Source organism: Equus quagga, chromosome 13 (assembly GCF_021613505.1).
Source record: "Equus quagga isolate Etosha38 chromosome 13, UCLA_HA_Equagga_1.0, whole genome shotgun sequence".
In the NCBI taxonomy this organism is placed as follows: domain Eukaryota; kingdom Metazoa; phylum Chordata; class Mammalia; order Perissodactyla; family Equidae; genus Equus; species Equus quagga.
This window is the reverse complement of record NC_060279.1, coordinates 2,882,420-2,907,820: the sequence shown is the minus strand read 5'-3', so window position 1 is coordinate 2,907,820 and position 25,401 is coordinate 2,882,420. Positions and strand designations below refer to the sequence as shown.

At 45.5% G+C, this 25,401-nt stretch overlaps 1 protein-coding gene across 2 annotated transcripts; it reads right to left on the bottom strand.

Annotated features, from left to right (window-relative positions):
• Window positions 1–267: 267 nt before the first annotated feature.
• Window positions 268–14,363, bottom strand: DYRK3 (dual specificity tyrosine phosphorylation regulated kinase 3). 2 transcript variants are annotated; one of them, XR_006891769.1, is made up of 4 exons: window positions 14,085–14,363; window positions 12,150–12,261; window positions 3,648–6,062; window positions 268–1,217 (listed from the first exon to the last, which is right to left on the bottom strand). XR_006891769.1 is itself a non-coding variant. In XM_046684361.1 (3 exons), the coding sequence occupies exons 1-3, from the start codon at window positions 14,159–14,161 to the stop codon at window positions 4,488–4,490; spliced, it is 1,764 nt and encodes a 587-aa protein (XP_046540317.1). In that variant the 5' UTR covers window positions 14,162–14,363; the 3' UTR covers window positions 268–4,487. The 2 variants fall into 2 exon arrangements, 1 of the variants encoding a protein (XP_046540317.1); XM_046684361.1 differs by having other exon boundaries at window positions 268–6,062.
• Between the last annotated feature and the right edge of the window lie 11,038 nt (window positions 14,364–25,401).

The window sequence follows — 25,401 nt, the reverse complement described above, 5'->3', positions numbered from 1 at the left end:
TACAGACAGAAGCTCTGGGAACTCAAGAACATCAAAGGCAGAATCTCTGTAAGGCGGCTTCCCATCCACTCCCTTTCCCAGGATTTTCTTTCTCAAGCCTTTGCTTTCTCTGTCACTGTCATCTAGTTAGGGAGGCCGCACCTGCAGCACGGCCCTAAACCTGGTGATGGGCATACCCCTCACTGGGAACCCTGCAGAGGACAGCACGGGGCCTGCTGGGAAGGTGCTCAGCCTGGGTTTTCAAACAGTCACGAGATACTGAAAATCTCTCAAAGCAATTCATCTTTATTTTTTTAAAAACAAACACCCCAAAATAAAAAAACACTGACTCATCCATGCCAAAATGCCCTTTCCAGAGGCAGCGTGTCAGCAGATTCAAATAACAATGACAGAATCCCACATACCAAAATGATTCAAACCTGACGCTTTAGAGGCCAACATCCCGGACTGAAATAGCCACAGGTCAGCATCTGGCCTGATTTGGGGCAATCTTTTCCTTTTAGTTTATTTGTGCAGTGGCAGAAGAGGTGAGAATCTAGTCAAGTCAGGCAGGCTTCTCTTGTTATAGAAAGATTGAGTCTAAGCTTGACTTGGTGGTTGGTGAGCTATATTAAGAAGCATATCCTCTCCTTCACAGTCTGGACGATGCATTTGTAGCTCTGGCTTATCTCAGGGGTTATGGATCTCAGGCACCAGCGAGCTTTTAGTCCTTACATGGAGGGGTTCACTGTGACTCAAAAACTTTTCTCACTGAAATTAGCAGGCATAATTTTCGCAGACAATTGGAAAGGATTACCCCTAATCACATCATGGTTGAAGGCCAGGTTTGGAAGTAAACTCTGTCAAAATCTTGGCCTTTAGGAAGTATACGTTGAAGATGAAAGTGGGACATATTGAAAAGATGATATTAAAAATATAATTTCTAAGTGGGAGGCTGGCCCTGGCAGCGGATGGCTCTTCCTTGCTTTGCCAATCCCTGGCCTCATCTCTCTCCTTATTTGGAGGACTCCAGCTCGTTCACTTCGTGGACATCTGCAGTGGCTCTGCGAAAAGTAAGTTATGGCGCTCTACGGAATGCTCAAGCCCGGAGAGACTGATGAGTGGAGGAAAACGCTGCGGCAGTTCCGCCTGGCTCCCAGGGTGAGTGCTCATCCTTAGTTCTCAGAGGAGAAGCAGCACACAGGGGAAGTCTAAAACAGTCACTGTCACCTTTCCAACTTCCATGATGACGACGTCAAATAGCAGATGCAACAGAAGTAAGTAAAAATAAATGAGAAAGAGTTTTCCATGATCCACTAAAGTAGTAGGAGTATTCTGTTAGTCAGAAAAGCTTAGAACCCTTTATCAGCTGCTACCTAAAATTTAGCATTTAACTTGAATTATGCCTAGTTAGGAATTATGCAAAACAGAGAGTGTTTCAACATGACCAGCTGCTACAGATCCACACTGTTTCACAATTGAAATTTTTATTTAATCTTTTGTTTTGTTCTGCTTTTTGATCACACAATAAACCCCATTCTTAAGAGATTAAATGTCAAGAAAACCAAAATATAACGACATTAGCCAGCTAACTTGTCTGTCCCAAACGTCCTTAAAACACCCACGAGTAAAGCGTGCTACTATAGTCAGGCATCAATTTCCTTTGGGAAAGATCCAGGCCAGACTTTCCTCTTTCTGAGAGCCCCTGTGGGACAGAAGCAAAATCTTGGTCACAGTTAGGTTATGGCTGCATGTTTCTTTCCATTATTATCAAAGTGTCAAATACTCGACCAGAGGAAGGTGGTCTCACATGACCTGTAGCCAGTTATCCTTTCTCAAAAAGAAGACATCGGAGATTGACTGTGTGGATCAACTTAAAAGACGAGGTGAGCACACTCCTGGGACATGGAAGGAAACGAACCTCCAGCATCTGCACATGATCAACAGCATCACGACCTTTCTGACGCTTTAGAGCATCATCAAGACATTGGCCCAGTTTAAGCTTACATTCTAATATAAGGAGATATCATGATAGTACATGATTGAATCAAAGATCAATCACTGTGAGGGCAGAGGGAGGATGGAGTCTAATCAGAAGAGCAAGTATTAGCCGGATTAGCCAATTTCCCATGTTGAAAAAAAATGATTTTAGAAATGAAATAAAACAAAAATTCCTACCCAACTCGTTTCACTGTGTCAACAATTTGGAAACTCAGATGATTTTGTCAACTTAAAAATCAGTAAAAGAAGTCAACTAACTTGACCTGTTTAAATGAAAGGACCAGAAGAACAAAAACGGCCAAAGAACAAGCCGGTAACGGCGAGACAGTCCCTGCACTCACTCTGATCCCACTGAGTCACTCACTGCTACGGCTGGGCAGGGATCCCAGCAAAAATTGAACAGTGGCTAAAAAAAGGGGGCACACGGTGACAGTCTCTGAAAACCACAATTGTCCCAAAACTTGAAACCCACTCATAAACCTCCCTGAATCCATCTGGCGCCACACCACCACGTTTTAAGCAGCCCACTCTCCCCAAGCTTGAACGGGCCTGCAGAAGACAGGCGTGCCAACTTGAATGACTCTGCTCTGCGTCACTCTCTAGGTTGCCAAATTTAGGCAGAAACACATCCATTCACTGTCCCAGAGCTTTCTAGAATTTGTCTATAGTTTCACAGGTTGTCTCCATCCTGTCACTTAGCCGCGTTTCAGTAACCTCCCAGATCACTCAGCACAGGCAGACAGCATGCCAACCTCAGCCACAGCTCCCTTCTCTCCAAAGCCACACAGCACTGCTGACCCAGGAGATCTCTCACTAAACACACAAACACCGAAATCTAGCGCCCGGCAGGCAGACGTGTTTGGGGTAGCAGTCCTTTCAACAGTTTGCTACAGAGAGCAGGTCTTCCTCACTGATAACAACTGGCAAAATGTCAGCATATGCTCTGCCTAGATAATGCAGGAGATTCTTAAACAACTTCTCCTTCACTTAGAGGCACGGAAGGAGTTGTATGTTCCATTGCCTTCTGTAAACCAGGAGCAAAGGAAATAATTAAGGTTTTAAACGGTCCAGTTGCTCAGTCACCAAAAGTAGGAGGACATCCGCCTTTCAAAGAGGCTGAGGCTGCAGTCCCTGCCATCTGGCCCTTATGCCTTGGAGGCTGAGGCCACACGTGGGACACTTGCTGGTTCTCATTTCTCACAGCCTGTGCTGTGGCAATCAGGAATTCTTTTGGGTAAGGCAAAAGTTTCTTAAATAACGCACCCATGGCAATTTTCTTCTTTTTGTTACTGTGTTGCCTCCTTCTGAATTTAGGGAGTTTATAGAGACTAAACTCTCTGAAGTAGAGGAAGGGAAGGAAAAAAAAAAAGACAGCAGTGACTTAGCTACCGTTCCTTCTCCTCTTCTCCCAGGAAGACGCTTGGCTAGTAATTAGTTTCACTGCCAGCCCTCACTGTTTAAATCTTAGCAGAGAAAAACGATGTTGAAGTGAAGGAAAATGAAATGGATTACCACTAGTTTCTGGATTTTCTTCTTATAATTGAAGTTCACTCAGAATCTAAGAAATAGTCTTGGGTTTAAATTGAAAGTGGGAAAACTGGCACATTAGGGTGGCAGAGAGCTGGAAAGAGAGGAGGGAACACCACGAAACTGTAGTTAGGTTTTACCTGATAGTGATCACTTCACAAGGAAGAGAGTCCGTGAAAATGCAGCAGGAGGCTGGTCCCCAGGGTTCCAAGAAATTAGGGAACTGCACTTGCATGCTGATTCTGCCTTCAGCATTCTGGGTCATTTATCTTCCTTGGAAAAGGTGGGAAGGGATGCATACGACTCAGTTTTAAAATCAGGACTTGGTAAAGAGGAAGATGTCTGCAAAATGTTTTGAGTGCCAAGGAAACAAATCAGAGGCCAAATAATAATAAAAATAATAACAACAACATGAAGTAAAAACACCACGCATCACAGAATTGAAGGGAAGAGAAAGGAGCCATTGAGAAGCAGTAACACCGCTTCCCCAGGTGACCGACAGCTTCCTGGAGCTTCCCCGCCCATACTCTGGTGTGAGTGCTTTCACCTAGAATGAGCCATCAGAAAGGCCTGCAGGGGCAAGAGGGCCATCACTACAGCCATGTCCCAAACAAGCCCTCAGAGCAGACGGGGAGGGAGACAAGAAGCGAGGAGCACTCAGGATATACTTTCTATCTTGAGAGGAAGGGATTTAAGTCAATAGAATACACAGGCTGATGTACATCTGATGATAATAACAAAGATGCATTGACCCATAAAGTCATTTAATGTGTATTCCAGGATGGCCAATACAAGCTGGTTAGGTAATTAGCCCTTGAAGAGTTCTTTTACAGTCATATAAAAATGTTTTGCCTTGTTAAAAAAAGAAGTCTAGTCTAACAAAAACATATCCACCAATGGGCTTCTATTTTTTTCCATTTTCAAGTTTGCGAGGTAATTAAAAATACATACATATGCATTTCTGAGCACACGGCTGTCCACTAGCCCATCAGCTTTGGCAGTACACTGCACAGAGGTATACCACCGTGGCTTTCTGACATTAAGTTGGCTTTAAGCTTATTGGCTATTCCAACAACTGGAGGCAACTTGGAACCCAGTCCCTGGAAAGCATTTGTGGGATTTACTACCCGTTTCCCTGACACCTTTTCAATGGTCGGAGGTCTGGGCGCAGACTTGCTAATCCAAGGATGTCTTAACGCTTGAGCTGGGGTCAGGCGGGCAGAGGGGTCCCAGTGAAGACACCTTTTCAAAAACTCTATAAACAAGTAGTCATCACACCCTTTCAGTGCTGTCACCCAGTCTTTGCTGCCTGGGGGACCTCGCTTTTTACCCCTTCGTGAGCGACCCCCCACGAGCACAACCCTCCCATCTGCCTGAGTAGTCACAGAACAGTAGCGAGGTAGGCCCTTGGAGTTAATGAAGTACTTGACACGTTTGGACTGCTCCAGAAGTTTTGCAGGTGGCATGCCTAGAAGCTCCATCATACAGGCCAGCTGGTCTCCTTCATCCTCTCCGGGGAAGAGAGGCTGTCCTGTTAAGAGTTCTGCAAGGATGCAGCCAAAACTCCATATGTCAATAGGTGTGCTGTAGCGGCTTCCCAAAATGATCTCTGGAGCTCTGTAGAAGCGAGACTGGATATATGTGTAAAGCTTTTGGTACTCGAAACAGCTGGACCCAAAGTCAATGACCTTGGTCGCGCTGCGCCCATGGTGTTTCAGGAGAATGTTCTCTGGCTTCAGGTCACAGTGAATGATCTTATTTTTGTGGAGCGCATCCAAGGATTGCAAGATGGATTGAGCAAACTTGCGTACTAGCTGGATGCTAAAACCCTGAAACTTGTTTTTTTTAATTAGCTCATAGAGATCTATGCTCAGCAATTCAAAGGCCATACAAACATGGTTCCGGAATGTGAAACTTTCCAGCATGTGGATAACGTTCATGCTACCAGTTTTATCCTGTTTTTTAAGATGCTCCAAAATCCGGATCTCCTCAGCTGCTTGACGATGGAAGCGCTTTTCATTGCGCACCATCTTTAGGGCCACGTACTGTCGAAGTTTGTGATCATACACCCGGGCTACTTGCCCAAAACTCCCCTTGCCAATAATTTTCAGCACCTCATATCTATAAGCTAGATGGTCTCGAGGTACATGAATATAGGCCCCATCTGCATCATCATAGCCCCCATTATTGGGACCACCGATAACTCCGTGTCTTTTTTTGGCATTTGGACCCACAAAGTAAATTTCTGGGTAATTGATGATCTCCAGCTTCTCATAAGCAGTGAGGTGGTGCTTATACTGCTTCAGGGCCTGTTCTGGAGTCAGAGGCACCGCTTTCGATGCTTTCGACGAACTGCTGGACTTGACCATATTCAAACTATCTGAGCTTTTACCCTGAGACATGGGAGGAGAGCATTTTTCAGAGTCGTTGATGCCATCTGACTGGAAAGTAGCAGACCTTCTGGTGCCAAATTCTTGAAACAGCTGTTCTACCTTCATCTCACCTCCATTCAGAAGGCGCTGAGTATGATCTCTTGTTAACTGCTCAGCGGTGATCTATGGAAAAGAAAAATGAATGTAATGTTGAAGTCACTAAAAATAGTGGAAGGAAGAAACAATTCTCCCCCTAACTGACAACAAAACACGTCTGGTCATGTAGGTTAAAATGACGCAGAAGTGAGATGAGAAAAGCAAGGGGACCTAGACACTTGTGTTACACTAATCCTCAGGCTCCCTGTGCATTAGGATCACCCCAACCCCTCTATACACCTTGCTCTGCTCAAGACAAGATGGTCTTCTTACCATACCCCAAACATGCTGGTTCCTTCTCATAGGCATCTTTCTACTGAGACTCCTCACCCCACCCACTCAAACCCTACACTCTTTCAAGGCCCGAATCAAGAGCTCTCTCTTCCACTGAGAACTACTCCAAGCCCAGACGAATTAACCTCACATCTTAGCTGCAACTTTTCGAGTTTGTACCACATAATCTGGTAGTTGATTATATACATACTGTCTTATATTATTTACTAATTGTTTCAAGTATCTTTCCAAATCTTAAGGGCATATAGTAGGATCAAAATAATGCATATTAAAGTGTTCTGTAAATGATAAAGTACTATTAAGGGACAGAGGCAAGATCTGATAACAGATCTGTCAGTCCAGGGCAGCACGTTCCCCCAGTGCCTCTACTGCCCCCAAAAAGGGCTGAATGCTGACTACGGCCTCGAATCAACCAAGGCCCCATCCTCTACTCCCAGGTCCCCATATAAGTCACTGCAGCCTCTAGCTCAGTTCATTGAATCACAAAAGTTCTAAGACAGAGAACTCTTGACACGGTCCAGGCCAATTCCTTATATATCTGATGAATAACAGTGAGAATCCAAGGCCCCCACGGTGCTTCTTGTAAAACCCTCCTAAAGAGATAAAGAGCACCCCCTCTGATATACAGAGACACCTACTGAAAGGCATACTACTCTTAACTTTTTTTTTTTGAGGAAGATCAGCCCTGAGCTAACATCTGCTGCCAATCCTCCTCTTTTTGCTGAGGAAGACTCGTCCTGAGCTAACATGCGTGCCCATCTTCCTCTACTTTATATGTGGAACGCCTACCACAGCATGGCTTGACAAGCGGTGCCATGTCTGCACCCAGGATCCGAACCGGCGAACCCCGGGCCACCAAAGCGGAACGTGTGAACTTACCTGCTGCGCCACCGGGCCAGCCCCCATACTACTCTTTTTACTTGATTTTGCGTGACCTTTTTGTGCAAGGAACAGTAACCCACAGAAGAAAGCTTTACCTATTCCTCTGACGTGAAACAGGAGTCTTTGAAATCACATGGAGAAAAAGAGAAAGCAAAAAAGCCCAAAACTAAAAGATTACTAAGAAAAATGTAAGAAGGTGCTACAAGGGAAGAAAAAAAAGAGCTGAAATCTGTTGTGAAAAAAAAAATTCTGGGATACTTAAAAGAACATCTATTTTTCTTACTGGATGCTGAGAAATCGTACCCCGATCTGTGTGACAGACAGCCTCTACAATCACGGGGAGATAATTCTAGAGGAGCTCTGACTATCATTATAGTCTCTAAAAATATGATAAAAATTAACAAGTAATGATCCAAAGTGGCCAAACTTTTACTTTTTTATTTCCTTTTTTTTTAAAGATTGGCACCTGAGCTAACAACTGTTGCCAATCTTCTATTTTCTGCTTTTTCTCCCCAAAGCCCCCCAGCACATAGTTGTATGTTCTAGCTGTGGGTCCTTCTAGTTGTGGCATGTGGGAAGCCACCTCAGTGTGGCCTGAGGAGCAGTCCCATGTCCGCGCCCAGGATCCGAACCAGTGAAACCCTGGGCCACCGAAGCGGAGGGTGCGAACTTAACCACTTGGCCAAGGGCCAGCCCCCAATCTTTTAAAAAACAGAATTTTAACACAACCTAAGTGAACAACACCTGACCTATTACCTAAATAAATAACAATATATGCCAACACTTAAATTTTTTCATCCTTTTTTTGCTGTTTATATTTAAGTGTTGGCATACTTCAGACAGCTCCTAACCTAGTTATAAAAGCAGAAAATCAATAAAGATTTATAGAGTACTACAGTTATAAAAATGACATATTACATGATCTTACACAAAAGTGAGGCAGCCAGTACAACTGAAGCCACATTTTGGCATTTAGTTTTTAAATATAAAGAGATGAGATATGGGGGCTGACACCGTGGCTGAGTGGTTAAGTTCGTGCACTCTGCTTAGCGGCCCAGGGTTTTGCCGGTTCAGATCCTGGGTGTGGACACGGCACCGCTCAGCAAGCCATGCTGAAGTAGCGTCCCACACAGCTGAACCAGAAGGACCTACAACTAGAATATACAGCTATGTACTGGGGACTTTGTGGAGTAGAAGGAAAAAAAAAGAAAGATTGGCAACAGATGTTAGCTCAGGGCCTATCTTTAAAAAAAAAAGAGGTGAGATATGGACCAGGAGAAATCTAGCATACCAAAATAGAGAACCATCACTGGTCAAGAAAACAAAATAGGTGCTGATATTTAAATATCTTGCTACAATGTAGATATAATGCAACATTTTTCTTATCAGTAATTAAGTCAAATAACTATTCCTGTTTTTAGGGATGAAAAAAAAAGAAGAGGGTGCCATCCATCCAACAGTCACATGAACACTTATTGTTCACTGTTTTAAGAAGTGTTAAAAAACAGGTGTTCTCAAAGAACTACAATCTATTAGGAGATACCTTTGGCTGAACCAGGAAATAATTGTTTGGTTTTATGTAGATTTACATAACAAAAATGAACATTTGCGTGCATCTCAGCCAATTTTCCGTACATTTTTTACTACCTAACTTAAATGCATCTAAATATTTACCGCTACAGCCTCAGTGACACATTCTGAACCAACATGGAGTCAGAAGGCCTGCGCTGGGGTCCTGGCAACACTGCTTAAAAACTGTAGGTCCCCGGGCAGGTTGCTTAACCTTTAGTCCAGTTTCTCAGCCTCAGTTTCTTTATCTGTAAAACGTGGATAATAATACCTACTTGCATGATGTTATGTGAATCAAATTATAATTAATAATATACATGAAAGACCTCCCAACTATAAAAGATTTTAAACACACTGGTAACAATTAGGCAAAATTCTCAACATACTGAGGTTTAAACTCCTGTAGCCCCGCTTTTCCCTTTCAGTTTCTGTCCTCTCTCTGCGGTGCCTTCCTCCCTATGTCCACAGGCCCTCTCCATCATGTCTGCCCCTGGAAGGCCCCACAACAGGCCTTCCCACAGGATGCGTGGGAACATCTCCCCCACTTTCTCCCCTGCATAAAACCTGCTTTCGACTTGCTATACAATTTAATGTGTTACCTCTCCAGAGATAATCTGAACTTTAACAGAAGATCAGCGCCTTAGCCCAAAGGAATGACTCTCTAGGAACTGCGGTCGTCAATGACAAGTTGGTAGGAAAGCGGCCCAGGGTCCACCCCTGGGTATTTCACCTACTCTGCCTACACGTGGGGCTGCACTGGCTCTGGAGGTCTTCATTTCTGTTTGTGACAAACAGAGGGTCTCAGGTACAGAACATTACTAAGAACAGATATGTAACAGAAATTTAATTTTCATAGAACTATTACAATAAGATTAAAGATGTTACTTGATTTCCTTGCTATAGTTTTTCCTTAAAGTGAGCCTAAACCTCTCTCCCTGAAAATTAAGTCTTATTTTGCCCTCTGGAATTACACAAAAGCGTCCAAATTTCATGTAAAAGCCCTTTAGATGTCTAGAAGGGGCTGTCCCGCCCCCACCATTTTTCCCTGGGTCCATCACACCCTCGGCCTCCCCCAGCATGTAGCAGACTGCCTTTACGCTTCTGTTCACATTTTCAACACAGCCTGCACTCCAGGCCTCTCCCGAAGTGTGGCTCCCAGGACCGAACACAGCACTATGGGTGTTGTCCACTGTAGGTAATCAAGGTTCGAATCTCCAGTGAACCTGAACGATTCCAGGAAGGAATTTTTCCACACAGGGAGAGCTTCTCTCCTTAGCTTTCTTTGACTTCCTGTAAATAACTCAATACTGGCCTGAATCAATGATGTTATCAAGTCTGCCACACTATAAATAAAATCTTCCCTTCCGTTGTTCTAGGAGAATCCACAATTCTCACACATGTTAAAGTATAATAGTACGGATATTTCTAGTCTAAGGTTATAATCACAATAACCCAGCAATGTATATGATCAACTATACCAAATATTTCATCTACGTAATCATATCCAGAGAGACAGATAATGCGACTAATCATCTTTTATTTAAGAATGCTTCAAATACACTGTTAATCTGGAAGGCTCTTGACATTTCAAATAGAGTATTCAACTGTGTTAATCAAGTCTTAAAGATCTTGTTGAGAGATTCAAAAAGGAACATCCTTCTCATCTATATAGAAAACGCTCGCCTTTCCCTAGCTCGCAACCCTAAATCTCTGAAACACAAAAGCTTAACCCAATCAAAGCTCATGAGCAGATGATTTATAGTTTCCAATGAGAATGTAGGAGCATTGTGGATAAACAAGGAAGCTCAAAGACTGTGTGAAAAGACCAACAGGGCCTGGGATGGAGTCTGGCACAATGAACTGTAAGTGTTACTAAAAGGGCAAAAAGCATTTTTTCAACAAAGTCTGCAAAGACACCACTGGGTTAGAATCTAAAATCTTGTTTCCCAAAACCTGTTACTCTGAATACCATACAGTAAGAAGTCCATTTTTGATCCTGAAACATACAATTTAACTGACTTACTGGAAGGTGATTAGCACTGGCCAACTCTGAATTAAAGGTAAAATGAAGTCATATGTTAATGCACAAGCCCAATTGCAAAAAGTTTCCTATAGAAACATGCTAATTGGCAGCAAGTAACCAAGAAATCTGATGGTCAACACAAGGACTATGTGATTGCAGAGTTTAGAGGCATTTACACATTAAAGAAATACACTCGCAGAGAATGAAAAGGAAAGCTACCCTACTCCAGAGAGGAGATTAAAATAGGGTGACTAGCCTTCCAGATATATTTAGCCCATAGTACTTTGTAATATTATTGGCCTTGAAAGTAATGAAAAGGATGATTTTAATAGCAAAAGCTGACAAAAAGTTGGGAAGGGCTATGAAAAATTCAAGTAATTTTTTTTTTAAAGATTTTAATTTTTTTTCCTTTGTCTCCCCAAAGCCCCCCAGTACATAGTCGTATATTCTTCGTTGTGGGTCCTTCTAGTTGTGGCATGTGGGACGCTGCCTCAGCGTGGTTTGATGAGCAGTGCCATGTCTGCGCCCAGGATTCGAACCAACGAAACACTGGGTTGCCTGCAGCGGAGCGTGCGAACTTAACCACTCGGCCACCGGGCCAGCCCCTCAAGTAATTTTTTTAATATAGAAACAATTTTAGGTCTTAAACACAGAAATATGAAGGAGAAATATTACAAATTGGCCTCTTCTATTATTCAATTTGCTCATTAGATGATATATGCAGCAAATTTTAAAGTCACAGGAGAGCTTCTCCCTGTCATGGAGCGTGTCTAAACCCTGCTCTCCCTACTACTCTGTGTATGCTGAGGGAATGTGAATTAATTTCTTTATTATCTTAAGTAAAACAGCGTCAAAAGCTAAATGTCTGCAAGCTCCAAGTGACTAAATGCAGCAAAAGCCAAAGTGTACTGTTCAAGTCTTACTCATCGTCTATAAAACGCTTCTTTTTAGCATATTAATATGCTAGGACTGCATTTCTATCTTACAGGAAAAAAATCTGCAGATCTATGAATTCAGAGGTATTTTCTGTTCCTTGTTTTTGTTAAAATGAGCCTCTGTAATACACTGTATAAAAAAATAAACATTACCTAGATCAAGGTAGCATATTATTTTTTTCCTAATGCCATGTATTTATCCCAGTGATTGAAAGCAATAGGTGGGCTCCAAATCCAAGTCATTCTGAAAAGCTGAACTTGGACCACAGAAATTGTTACTCCAAAGTCAAGAGAAACCAAAAGGAAACAGAGTCTGGGTTGCCAGCGAGATGTAAGTGTACCTTGAGCACGAAGTAGCACTTCCTCCTTTCCGAGACAATTAGAGCGCAAAGAATTACTTCATTTACTTACATTTAGTCTTCTGGGTGGAGGTGGCTCAGAGGGATTGCAGAGTACATTCGAACAGGGTGGGCACTTGGTTTCATCTATCATCATGAAGGTATCACAAACACCATCCCCCAACCTAGTTGAAAGGATTACAGATAAAAATCTGTCAGTAACCAAAGTATATAAATTCGTATTTCCAAAACATCCTGTGTCTTAACTCCTTCATATCTGCTACAAAGAATAATTAATACCAATACATGTCTACACTGTATTTTGGCACTGAATACAAACAACTGAGGTATTTGGCAGAAGAAGAGAGGAAATCCAACTTTTATCTCTTTTTTTTTAAAGAAAGGATAGCATTTCTAGGTTTCATTTTGAATAGTTAAAGCTTATTTTCTGAATGTTATTAAAAATAGGAACTATCGAAAGGCTCTCATTTAACTTATTAGTTGAAAAGGCAGGCTAGTTTGAATCTTAAGCCCAAAAGCTAATCAGAACAGGGGAAAAAAAGGAGAGAGGTAACTGTATTTTCAAAGTCAGAGACCTGGATTCTAATCTCAGCTCTACCACTGGCTGCACCGCTCTCCTCTCTGAGCCTGTTTTCCACGTATTATAATGGGAAGAACAGTTCCAGCCACACACTTCCGGGTCTTACAGGCAAGAAATAAAAGGCCTTCTCAGGATTGTCCTCTTTTTATTTACTTACCTACCTAACTTGTAGAAAAATACAGTGACTATTATAGCGAATACTAAAGAGATTCTCTAAATTACAAAATATACTGGATTTCACTTCTTTATCCACTTCATTTTCTGGTGGATCGTGGGAGCTAAATGATTAAGGATAATTTCTCTGCTAACACTGTGCCTCCACACTGTAAGGGAACACAAAAGACAGAGAGGATTTATTTAATCCACAAGATGGCCCTGAATAATATATTGCATCTGCCACCAAGAATACGGATTTCCCAGCTACGCACATCAGCATTTCATTGTATCACTGTATTCACTGTGTACTATGAATACAGTGCTGATGACCGGGTTGCAGGGGAAGAATTTTTTAAAATCTTTTAAAATATGCTGGAATACTTTAGTTGCCTTTAAAAACTGCTTTGCAAAATTATAGAGTTTTCTTAATTGATGTTATAGGAATACAAAGAGTAAAGAAAAAATTAGGAATGTTCTCTTTTTTAAAGCATGCTCACATTCTGATAGAACTATTTATATCTTTAACGGGAACTGCCTCACTGAAAAGAACCAAAAATTCTGGATGTGACTGGCTCTTTGCCAACAGCATGAATCAAACAAACAAAATGGGACAGGCGTCCACATTTACAGAAAAAAGACAGGCAATGAAGTCCTACAAGATTTCCTTTAAATAGCCACAGGAAATTACCCAAAGGAAGTCTCCATGCAAATGAAGCGGGGAGGGATCCCTTCGCCCCATTTAGGCGTAAAATACAATGCAAGGTGGAGACTCTCAAAAAAGGAGCCACTGAAAGCGCTGCTCAGTAGAGCCCCGCACCTGCAGAGGCGAAGCCAGACCGCACCCCTCACGGCAAAGCCCGGAGAGTTCAGCCCACGGTCATCTCCTCTGAGCAACAGGGCTTCTTTGAAAGGTATTGCTGTCTCCCTCAGTTTGCTAAAAAGTCCTAGATTCTCAGAGTTCCCTACCATACTCATCCGATCTGGGCTTCAGAGATAATCCCGAGGGAGGGAATCCTTCCCCTAACTCCGCTCTGGCCCCCATCCCTCGCTCACGGTGGGCTGGGGGGAGGGGATCTGATGGAGAGGAAGACGGTGAGCTGGTCCCCGGAGGGGATCAGACCCCTTCCCGCGTCTCTCCTGCTGGGGGCTCGCTCAACCTCCAGCCCAGGCCTTCCCCGCCCCTCGACCTCTCCAGCCAGCGCCAGCCGCTTGCCCGGGCGCCCCCAGCCCGTTAGCCCGGGGCGCCGTTACCTCCGCTGCTGAGGCGGGAGTCCGGCTCCGGACGGTCCCGCATCCTTCCTCCCGGGCCCGCGAGCCGTGCCTCCCATCCGCTAGCTCGGGACCCCCGGGGAGAGGGGCGGCGGTTGGAGGGACCGGCGCGCAGCGTCCACCCTGCGCTGGGCGGCTGCCTCGGGGCCGCAACACTTCCCCAGGGACTCTCGTCCAGACACTGCAGCTCGGCGCGCCTTCGCTCTCCACTGCCGGGGCCGGGAGGGGCGCGAGGCGCGGCGGGGCGGGAGGGGAGCGTGTGGTCGCCTAGCAACCGCGCCACGCCCCGGGAAACGCCTCTGCGCAGCGACGCGGTGACGCACAGGGGCGGGGCCCGAGGCCTTCCCACCGCGCCGCGCCAGGGGCGGAGGCGGGGAGCGCGGGGCCATGCGGCCACCGGTGGGCAGGCGGAGGCCGGGGCGGGGACGAGGGGCCCGGCGGAGGAGCTGCGGCGGTGGCAGCTAGCCCCAGGTTTCCACTTCGGAAGCGCGCAGCGCCGTCTCTTAGCACGTTGCAGCCTGAGTTCTATTTTTTTCCTTTTTTTCTCCCCATAACCCCCCCCCCACACACACACAGTTGTGTATTTTTAGTTGTAGGTACTTTTAGTTGTGGGTCCTTCTAGTTGTGGCGCGTGGGACGCCACCTCAGCATGGCTTGATGAGCGGTGCCACGTCTGCGCTGAGGATCCCAACTGGTGAAACCCCGGGCCGCTGAAGCGGAGCGCGGGAAGCCAACCACTGAGTTCTAAAATCTCCCTTGAAGGTGAATAAAAGTGAATGAAAAAGTGTGTGATTTCCTAGACCGAGGGGCGGCCCCGGAGGGTCGTGAACTACGTAGGAAAGGGAGAATAATAAACCCACTCGGTGACACCATGCCCGCGCCTGCCAACATTGCCTCAGTTTACTCAGTCCCAGTGACCATACGAGATTCCACTCCGCTTTTACAGACTTAAGTAGGATCCAGAATTGAAGGTGCGGTTTGTCCGACTCCTGCAACGGGGGAGCTGCCGGCCGCGGGGCTCCACGAGCCGTTTTACCGGTGGGGAAACTGAGGCCAGAGCGGCCGAGCTTCCTCAGGATCAAGCAGTGGGCAAAGCCTGAACCACAGGTCCTCAAGTCCCCCGGCCCTTCTCCCGTGGCTCCAGGCCCTCTGGAAGGTTCCTCCGGTCTTTTTCCTCGGAATGTGGGGCGGGGTGTGTGTGTGGGGGGGGGGTTCTTCCTTTCTTGAAAAGTTAAGACCCTTCAGTAACGCCAATGTGAAGCGGACGTGGGTAGGTGGAACTCAAGGGAGAGCGAAGAGGGTAAGTGAGAAGAACACAGCGTAGTTTCCCGGAGCGGGGCGGCCAATCGGATTTTCTAGCCCTACAAACACGAGGCCGTTGACCCTCCAGGAGAGAAGCGAACGTTCTCAAAAAGGCCGAGCTCGGGCGCCATCTGGTGGGGCTTGGGGACTCATTGTCCCAACCCAGCGTGGCACAGTCCGTAAATCCGAACACTTCCACCCAAAGGCTCCTTTCCGGGTTACTAGAAGTCAGAGTCCCCGTTCTCATGCCTCCCGGTTAAAATGCCTTTAAAATCCAAAGGCTCTTCACTTTATAGATGAAGACTGTGTCTATTTGGAGAACTTTATTCTTTGTGATCGATGTTACTTTAGCCTCTCTGATATAGATAGAAATAAAAAGGTTTTCTTCCATGACGATTTTTAAAATTTTTCTAATTTTATGAAAAAGCTTTTACTTAACCTCCCCCCGCCCCCTCCCTCAGACCAGAGCAATCCTGCTTTCCTATGGGTCTGTTCTGGGACACCTGTGGAAGCTTTTGTTTGAAGAAAGCGTTCCATGGCAACAAAAGGTTTGGACTAGGTTGTTACTTCCAGCTCTAAGACTGCAAAATTCTATTAAATAATCCCTGTTCTTAGTACTTACGTGGACACCTCAGACCACTGTACTGCCCTACACGCTGGTACAGGACTTGCCCCCACACGTTTTCTTAGCTCATTCTGAATCATGCTTTGAGAGGATTGCCTGTCGGGTCTGGGTTTCAGACACATCTCCTTGAGGCAACCCAAAGCGTTCCAGCTCCCCTTCCTGGCCCAAGGTGGGAAACAGGCTTCCTTTATCTTCAGCCGATTGTTTCCATGGTCCAGGGAGGGAGGATGCTTTGAGGGTGCTGGAGCTTCATAAATTCTCTGACCTTAGCGCCCCACATACTTTCCAGTATTTCTTCAGAGTCCCTGTTTCATAACAGTATGGCTGGGTTGAAGCCCAGTGTGGGATCCAGCAGGAGCCGCCACACCCCCGCTCAGCTGCTGGGCTGGGCTCTCCAACTCTTGAGCAGCTTCCACCCCATTCATGTCCTTGCTTCCTCTCCAAAACCCTACTCAGAAGTAGTTCAAAATTGCCATTGTCTTTCTCCACGCAGCTAAAGCCAGACTTACCTACTAGGGATTAGCCAAATATCATATAAGATGCCTGCCTGTCCTTCGAAGCCAGTTCTAACACAGCTGCAAAATAAGGAACCTGTAACAAACGCAACAATGGAACTATTCCAGGATCTTTAAAAATCACCGGCATATTCAGAATGTGATCACAGCAGTTTCAAATGCATAAATTAAGAAAATATCCCTGTGGCCACATTCCCCTGGAATTTTGTGATGAAACAGGTGTTGGTGGGCTCTGTTAAGTTTAAAATAATTTCATTTCTATGTGTTATTCTTTGCAGGGTGATGTGCCAGAATGCATAGTATGACATTATGAGTCACAAAATTGGAACGCATTTTTTAAAAAATCATTTGGAGAGAACCTGTGAAGCTTACCCTTTCCCCCAAGCTATATTGACCTTAAAATTCACCCGAGCTCAAGAAACGTGTATTGTTATTTTTACAGAAACGCAGAAATCGAGCTCACTGAAACACTAAAGCCATGTTTTATTTTTCTGGAGCCTCAGAAAACTCTTTTTTGAAGCTCATGAACTTCCTGTTCCTCCTCCCTCTCTCGCCCTCAAGCTCTGAAAGATGCCCCTATCAATGCTTCTGAATCTTGAAAACAACAACAAAACAAGCAAATCTCTGTGCTGCTCCTAGTACGGTGGACACCTGGTTCTGTCTCCTAAACCCCGAAGGCTGTCCTTATTAGTCCCCAACTGCAGAAATATTTTTCTTTTCCCAAAATTTCTGCCACCTCTTTTCACTTGCTCCTCCTGAGTCGGCATGACCCGTTCCGCCTACAGCCCACGAGGGGCCACGTGAGCTACATTTCTGAAGTCTTAAGACAACCTGGACTCTTTCTAATCATCGTTACGTTTATTATGTTCCAGGTACCATCTGAAGTGCTTTATATACATTTTCTCATTTAAAACTTACATCAGTCCTGTGAGATAGGTATTATCTCCATCTTACACTTCCGAAAGCAATCTCAGAGATTAATAACTTGTCCAAGTTCACTGAGCTGGTATGCGGTGAATTGGAATTCAAACCTTGGTCTGTTTGATTCTAGAACCCAGTCCATCAGCTGCCTGTACACTGCCTGTCTTCCCTGAGCCTGTCAGGGTAGCCCAGACTGGATCTCTGGATCCTTTGAATTCTGCAACATACAGTTTCCCTTGATCTAAGATTCCAAAGTATGGGGGACAGAATAATGGTCCTCCAAAGATGTCTATATCCTAATCGCCAGAGCCTGTGAATATGTCATCTTAAATGGCAAAAAGGGGCTTTGCAAATGTGATTAACTTAAGCATCTTGAGTTGGGAAGATTATCCTCGATTATCCAGATGGGCCCAATGTAATCACAAGGGTCCTTATAAAAGGGAATAGGGAGGCAGGAGGGTCAAAGAAACAGATGTTTTGATAGAAGCAGAAGTCAGAGAGAGAGGAATTTGAAGGTGCTTGTTTTTGGTCTTGAAGATGGAAGACGGGGCCATGAGTCAAGAAATGAAGGTGGTCTCTAGAAGCCAGAAAAGGCAAAGAAACAGATTCTCCCCGATAGCCTCCAGAAAGAACACAGCTCTGCCAACAGCTTGATTTTAGGACTTTCAACCTCCAGAACTGTAAGACACTAAATCTGTGTTGTTTTAAGCCACTAAGTTTGTGGTAATTTGTTACATTAAAGCTTAAGAAGCTTGGGTACTGTGGTAAATTAAACATGGGCACACATTGTTTGCAGCTGCTCCCATCAGGTGGTGAAGACAATTTTCCCAATTCTTGAATCTGGCTAGCCATGTGACTTGCTTTGACCAATAGAATGTGACAGAATTGGTCTTGCGTGATTATGAGTTTAGACCTCAGGAGACCTAACAGAGTCTCTCTTGTGCTCTTAGATGCTGCCACCATGTGGACAAGTCTGAGCTGGATTGGTGGAGAGTCCTCAGCCAACCCCAACTGCCAGACCATCCAGCCAAGTTGAGTGAGAGGCCATCTAACAGAGTTGAGTTGCCAGATGACAGCAGCCATACAAAGCCAGGAGAAGAAACAAGTCAACAACCCCTCGAGAACTGTGAGCAAATAAAATGATTATTTTAAGTCAGTAAGTTTTAGGGTGCTGCAATAGAGAAATGGTATGAGTACTTTTGAAAAATATCACTTCCTGCCTACCCTCCATCCCATCAGATCTAATGATTAAGAATTTCTTGGTAAGGAGCTCCACTGATCTTTGTGTGGTGACTGTTGTTCATCAACGAGGTTTGGAACTCACTAGCGTAGACCTTGGAGACTGAGTCCTACTGGGTCCCCTGGATCTTGGAAGCCCACTAGGCCTACTCCATTCGTGGTACCTGGGCCACGGAAACCGTTCCTCCCTCTCTCTCCTAGGGTACAGGTCAGGACTTTTTCCATTGCAAGTACCAAAAAACCCAACTGAAACTGCTTAAAGAAAATGTGCAAAACAATTGCAAAAAAATTTTATAAGCAGTAGGGCTAAATTCAGGTGTGGTGTGTGTCTGTTGTCTGTCCATTTCTTGGCTCTCTAGTCCTCGCTGCTGGCTTCATTCTCAGCCTTCTTCTGTGCAAACAAGATGGCTACTAGCAGTTCCAGGATCAGTTCAGTGGAAAAGCTCTTCAGCTGTCCCCACAAATTCTCACTGTATTTCATTGGCTTTGAATGGGTCCATCCTTGAACCAAATCTGGAGCCAGGAAAATCCAGTGCTCTGATTGGTCAGCCCTGGCCACCTGGAGCCAGCAGCAGTGTCATCTGAAGTGCATTGGATAGAGAGTTAGGGAGATGGTGATTCTCCAGAGGAAAATTGCTACAGTGGGTTCCAGAAAAGGGATAAATGGATGTTGGGCAGCAAAAACAACATAGACCTGCTATAGCTGGACACTGGAAATCAGCTCACTTATGTCGCTTCAATCCTGAAAATCCACATCAGGGTCATCTGGCTACTGGAAGTCTTTGACCTTTCTAAATCTCAAATGCCTAGCTAGACACCAGGCTTTGAAATGCATCTCACCATGTCGCCTGAATCATGGAAGGCAAGTTGCCCTCTCCCTCAAAAATGCCCCTTATGCTCTATAAAACAAGTCATGAAGCACTTCCCATGGGTGATAATTTAAGCCCAGCAACTAAGGGCCCTATGAATACGTCTCTATGTTCGTAATCCTCCAATTTCATATGCCTCTTTGTATAATAATAAAAGCTGGATTAAGGGATGTTCTGGTCAACATTTTCCCAGGAAGCAATTCCATTAGCGGAGTTAAAATTAATTGGAAATGTACAAAGATGGCGAATATTGTTTTTATCTGGATTAATCTCATGGAGACAAGCATATGTACCTGGAAGAAATACTTAGCTAAATGCCTTCTGGGAACAGAAGGGGGACAAATGTAAGACTCCCAAGAGGCATTCAGAAGAAATGCCTCCTAAGGAGGGTGGGTCCAGTTGTCTGCAGGGATTTGGGGGTCTGAAAGCTGGAGGTCTTCTTCTCTGCCCTTTCCCCTGCCCCGCTCAGCTCCTCCTCTAAACAAATGAGCAAGCATCTGGTCTGAGGGAAATCCAGGTATTATTACTGGCCCTGATTACAATGACGTGTGCATGGGTCTGTCTCGCTCCTTGAGACAGGGACTTGCTTGTGAATGACCTTCATATTCCCCACGTCAAGCACAGTGCCTGGCACACAGCGGGCTCTCAGCAAATATGTCAATGTCACCAGAATTTTAGAAACTACTCCCTAAGAAATAGAAGTCTCTATCTTAACGTCCACTATTCTCTTCAAAGTTGTACTTGCTGGTCACCCTGACGTGGGGGAGTCTTCACTTTTGTTTGTTTGCTTGCTTTTTAAGACAAAAGCCTGCTCTTGTCATAAAGCCTGGAAGCAGTCCTTCTAGGCTGAGTCCCCTCTAGGAGCCGCAGGGATCAGGGAGCGTGTTCACAGTGGGCCCTAGAGAACGGCCTCTTCCTTCAGGCTTCCCGAGCTCCTCATGGGTCTCCCTACTGTCCTGAGCACCAGAGGCTGCTCCCTCCCCCTTGCCGCCTACTTTTGCTGCTCTTCTGGATCCAGACAGCCCTACTGAACTGGGAAATCACAGTCTTCAGTGAGAGAGAGATGCCTTTCAAAGCTGTACTTAGGATAGATCTGGTTTGTGCTCCTTAACCATACTGAGGAAGAAGTTCAAAAAAGGCACACTGAAGTAACAGCGATATCAAGTCTTCCTGGAAATGTCATGGCCTGCGAACTGGAGGGTAATGGGGAGGAAATTTGAGTTTTTAAAACCAACCTCTAAAAGAGCAATGAGAATGTTTTCATTTTTCCCTGGGATTTGATGATTAGAGGGTAAGACTTTGCATACTTTCTTTGGTCTTCAATTAAACAAATAGCTTTACTTGTAGACTACCCAAACTTCCTAGGAAATACCAGAAACATGACGGCGATCCCCAGACCACAGTTTCAGCTTCCTGTGCTCCTGATGTGTGCACCCGAATCAGCCAGACAAGGTTCACCAAGTGTCTTTTACAGGCCAGGCCCTTTGCTAGGCGCACAGCGATTGCTGCTCTGCATCCAGACCCCGTGACCCCATGTCATGACCCTCTTCCTCCTGGCCCTTCTTGTTTCTCAGCCACCAAGAACCATGTTCTCAGCTCACAGTCCTCGAGTTTATACCTATCATAGGACTTGAACAGTTTCCATCCACTTTTCCTAAATAGTCCTCTCTTCTCTGGCTCTACCTGCCTTTCCCGGGTTGGACCTCACAGGTCATCAGCATATTCCCACCATAGGACCAGACATGAAAGGTAGGGTATGAGTATGTCTATGCAATATTTGGGACATATTTATACTAAAATAATATTCATTATTTTTCTAAAGTTCAAATTGAACTGGGCTCCTTGTATTTTTGTTTGCTAAATCTGGCACCCTTACCTATAGAGAATAAAATCTTCATCCGAAATACCTTGAATTAGACATGAAATCTGCTCATGGAAAAATCACCCTGAGGAACTCCCCTCTCCTGCCTTCCCCCCAAAACATAAACCCTCACACACAATCAACTGCTTATAATCTTATTCCCTAAATCCTTTCTTAATTTTTGGATTTTTTTTTAATTACAAATTTTTCGAGGTAAATTTTTTTTTTTTGAGGAAGATTAGCCCTGAACTAACTGCTGCCAATCCTCCTCCTTTTGCTGAGGAAGACTGGCCCTAAGCTAACATCCGTGCCCATCTTCCTCTACTTTATATGTGGGACACCTGCCACAATATGGCATGCCAAGCAGTGCCATGTCTGCACCAGGATCTGAACCGGCGAACCCCAGGCCGCCTAAGCGGAACGTGTGCACTTAACCGCTGCACCATCAGGCCGGCCCCTGAGGTAAATTTCACAGTCAGTAAAATGCGTACATCTTAAATGTATATTTTGATGAGTTTTGACAAATATATACCCCCATGAAACACACCCCCACATCAAGACATAGATTATTTCTGTAATCTCAGAAGGTCCCCTTGTGCCCCTTCCGGTTAATTCTCTCTCCCCAGAGCCAACCCCCGTGGATGAGTGGTGCTTGTTCTTGAGCTTCATATAAGTGAGATTATAGAGTGTGGACTCTAGTGTCTGCTGGCTTCTTTCTCTCAACGGGATGCTTTGAGATTTGCCCACGTGGTTGCATATCTCCATAGTTCATTCTTTTTTATTAAGGAGTAGGAGTCCACTAAGTGGACAGACAGTAGGTTGTTGATCCAGTCACCTGCTGATGACCATTTGGGCTGTCTCTAGTTTGGGCCTTTTGTGAATACAGTTCCTAGGAACGCTGTATACAGATCTTTTTGTGAGCAATTTTTGTATTTCTCTTGTCTTAGTTTTCTAGGGCTGCAATGACAAATTACCACAAACTGTGAGGCTGAAAACAACAGAAATGTGTTCTCTCACGGTTCTGGAGGCGGATGTCTGGAATCAAGGGGTCACAGGGCTGGTTCCTTCCGGGGGCTCTGAGGGAGGGTCTGTTCCATGCTCTCTCCTCGCTTCTCGTGGCTGCTGGCAATCCTTGGCGTTCCTTGGCTTGTAGACACATCACTCCAGTCTCGGCCTCCATCTTTGCAGGAACTCCTTCCCTGTCGTTAATCCTGTATAGCCTGAGGGACAGTGGAGTGGAAGGTGGGTAGATTAGCAGGGAAATGGGGCGTTGTGATTAGCTGGAATGGATACTTCTGTGCCAATTCCCACCTCCACCCTTAATTTACAGGCTCTCTGCAGGCTGGGCTGCACCCTTAGACCAGGCTGAGATCACTGAGCCAAGCAAAGATGGTCTGTCCACTTCTTTTGAAAGCAAAGGAAGTAGACACCAGTGCTTGCAGACATGAAGCTGGTGTTCCTGTCCTTCTTCCCCATAGGTTACCCGCTCCGTACATCCACCCCTAAATATCCAACCCTCTAGTACGCCAGGAGGAGCACTGCCCAGTCCCAGATTCTAGAAATTGTCTTGCCTTCAATCCTCCAGAAAGGAAATATTAGACAAAAGGCAGCCTGTCTGGGCTTTGCTTTGCTGTAGAGAGCACAAAACAAGAAGAATGACGTTCAGAAAAATACCCACAGCGCTTGTCCCCTGGGCCTCTTTCGTTTACAGCCTCTGTTGTGTGATCTGTGCAGCTCTAGCCATACGTCTGATCACAGGGCCCAAAAGTACAGTAAGCATCAGTTAAAAGAATATTTCCCTTGGCGTCAGATACCACGTGAACTCCTGACTCTGACGTTTAGTGGGCATCTTGACTCAGCCCCAGGCCTTGAGTCTAGACTCCGCCAGTGCCCTGCCTGGGCTTCCCTCTCACGGCCATGAGAAGCCCACATCCACTTGCAGGGCTTCTATCTCCCTCAGTCGCCCTGCACCTTGCCATTTCCTTCTCCCTACCACATATGTCCAGCTCCAGAGCTTAAAGGGGCCTGGGAACGCAGGTGATCCATTAAGGCAGGTTCCCTTCATTTGTGGAGTTCTCCCAGGGTCCATGAGTCCCAATAACAGGTTTCTGCCACAGGTTGTGGGGAACATTTTCACCTCAGATCAGTCCCTTCCGCATCTATCCCAGGCAAGGAAATAACTAATTTTCTGAGATGTGAAAGGTTTGACTTCTGAGCAGCTGTGAGAATCTTTTTCTGCCCAATTCCCAGGGTCTGAGGGCTCCTCCAGGCCTCAACCGGGATCCTCCAGATTCATTAACTTTGGAGGGGTATGAGTTTGAGGGAGGCAGTGAAGACGAAAAGTGATTTTTAAAAGCCCAGCAGAATATCTAGTTCAGGCAGTCCCAAGAAGAGAGAAAGGACAGGCGCATCAAATTCACAGGAAAGTCTTCCCCCTGCTGAAGGCAGCTCCAAGCTCCCAGCATGTGGGGCAGGCTGTTTGGGAAGTGGTTGCAGCTGTTCTCAGAGTGGGTGCCCCAGTCTCGGCTCCCATCCCGGCCAGGAAGACCAGGCAACATAGCGGTGCTGCGCTGGGCTTGGCGGAGCTCTGCCTTCTTCAAATTTGCCTTGGGGTTTGGTTTTGCAAGAGCAGCCCTGGTGCGCCTATCTTCACCTCTGTGTCCCCTTTTATATTGTGAGTTCCGTGAGGCCTTGCGATTCATAAAAAGCCGCAGATTTCATAGCAAAGATTTTATGATTAGAGCTCCTTCCTTTCCCATCCCCCTCCAACTTTGCATTAGTCAAACATCTTAGGCTTTTAAGTTTTCAGTTTTCACATCATAAGCAAAAGAGCCAGCGGAGGATGATTTCCGGGGAGAACAGCTGGACTGCACATAGCTGTGGATTCCATCACAGTGACATGGACAAATCGGCTGTTTTAGGATGTACTGGGAGTGAGACATGCTTGGGTTCCTGTATTAGTTTTCCTTGCTGCATAACAAACAGTCCCCAAGCTTAATAGCTTAAAACAACAATCACTGGGGCCGGCCCCGTGGCCTGAGTGGTTGAGTTCACATGCTCTGCTTCAGAGGCACGGGGTTTCTCTGGTTCCAGTCCTGGGTGCGGACATGGCGCTGCTCGTCAGGCCATGCTGGGGCAGCGTCCCACACGCCACAATGAGAAGGACCCACAACTAAAAATGCATAACTATGTACCGGGGGGGGGTTTGGGAGAAAAAGGAAAAATAAAATCTTTAAACAAACAAACAATAATCATTTACTATCTCATGATTTTTGTAGATCAGGAATTCAGACAGGGCACAGTGGGACGGAAGACTTGAAAACTTGTATGGTGGGGTGACTTGCCCGGGCCTGGAGGCTGCGCTTCCAAGGTGGCTCAGTCATGTGGCTGGTAGGTTGATGCTAGTGGGTTGGTTCCTCTCCACATGGACCTCTTACAGGGCTTCTTGAGTGTCCTCTCAAGATGGTGGGTGGCTTCCCCCAGAGCAAGAAATCTAGGAGACCAAGGCAGAAGCTACTGTCTTTTATGACCTAGCCTCAGGAGTCACACACTGTCAACTTGGCCGTATGCTATTGAACACAGAAGGCAGCCCTGATCTCATGCAGGAGGGGACCACGTATGGGCATGAAGACCACTGAGGCCCCTTTTGGAGTCTGGCTACCCTTATCTTCCTTCTGGCCTTAAATGTTTCACGTCTCTCTTACATGCAAAACATATTAACTCCCTCCCCAGGTCCCCAAAAGTCTCATTCCTTTATCATTCAAAATTAAGGATGTCATCATCAAAATCAGTTCCAGGTGTGGATGATGCGCCTCAGGTATATTTCCTTGAGTACAGCTGTTTGAGTACAGTTCTTGATGTAAAGATCTGAACAAAAGACACAGCTATCCGCACCAAACTCAACATATAATATTGGGATAGGCATAGTATAACCACTGAAGATACTCCCAAAAGAGGAGAACCTGAG

What these genes read in the sequence shown, in the direction of transcription:
- DYRK3 (XM_046684361.1), bottom strand. Translation starts at nt 14,161, where the DNA reads ATGGGAGGCACGGCTCGCGGGCCCGGGAGGAAGGATGCGGGACCGTCC. An exon ending in CTCCCGCCTCAGCAGCGGAG is followed by an intron (nt 12,262 to 14,084) that starts GTAACGGCGCCC and finishes CCTTTCAACTAG; the next exon opens with GTTGGGGGATGGTGTTTGTG. An exon ending in CTCCACCCAGAAGACTAAAT is followed by an intron (nt 6,063 to 12,149) that starts GTAAGTAAATGA and finishes TCTTTTCCATAG; the next exon opens with ATCACCGCTGAGCAGTTAAC.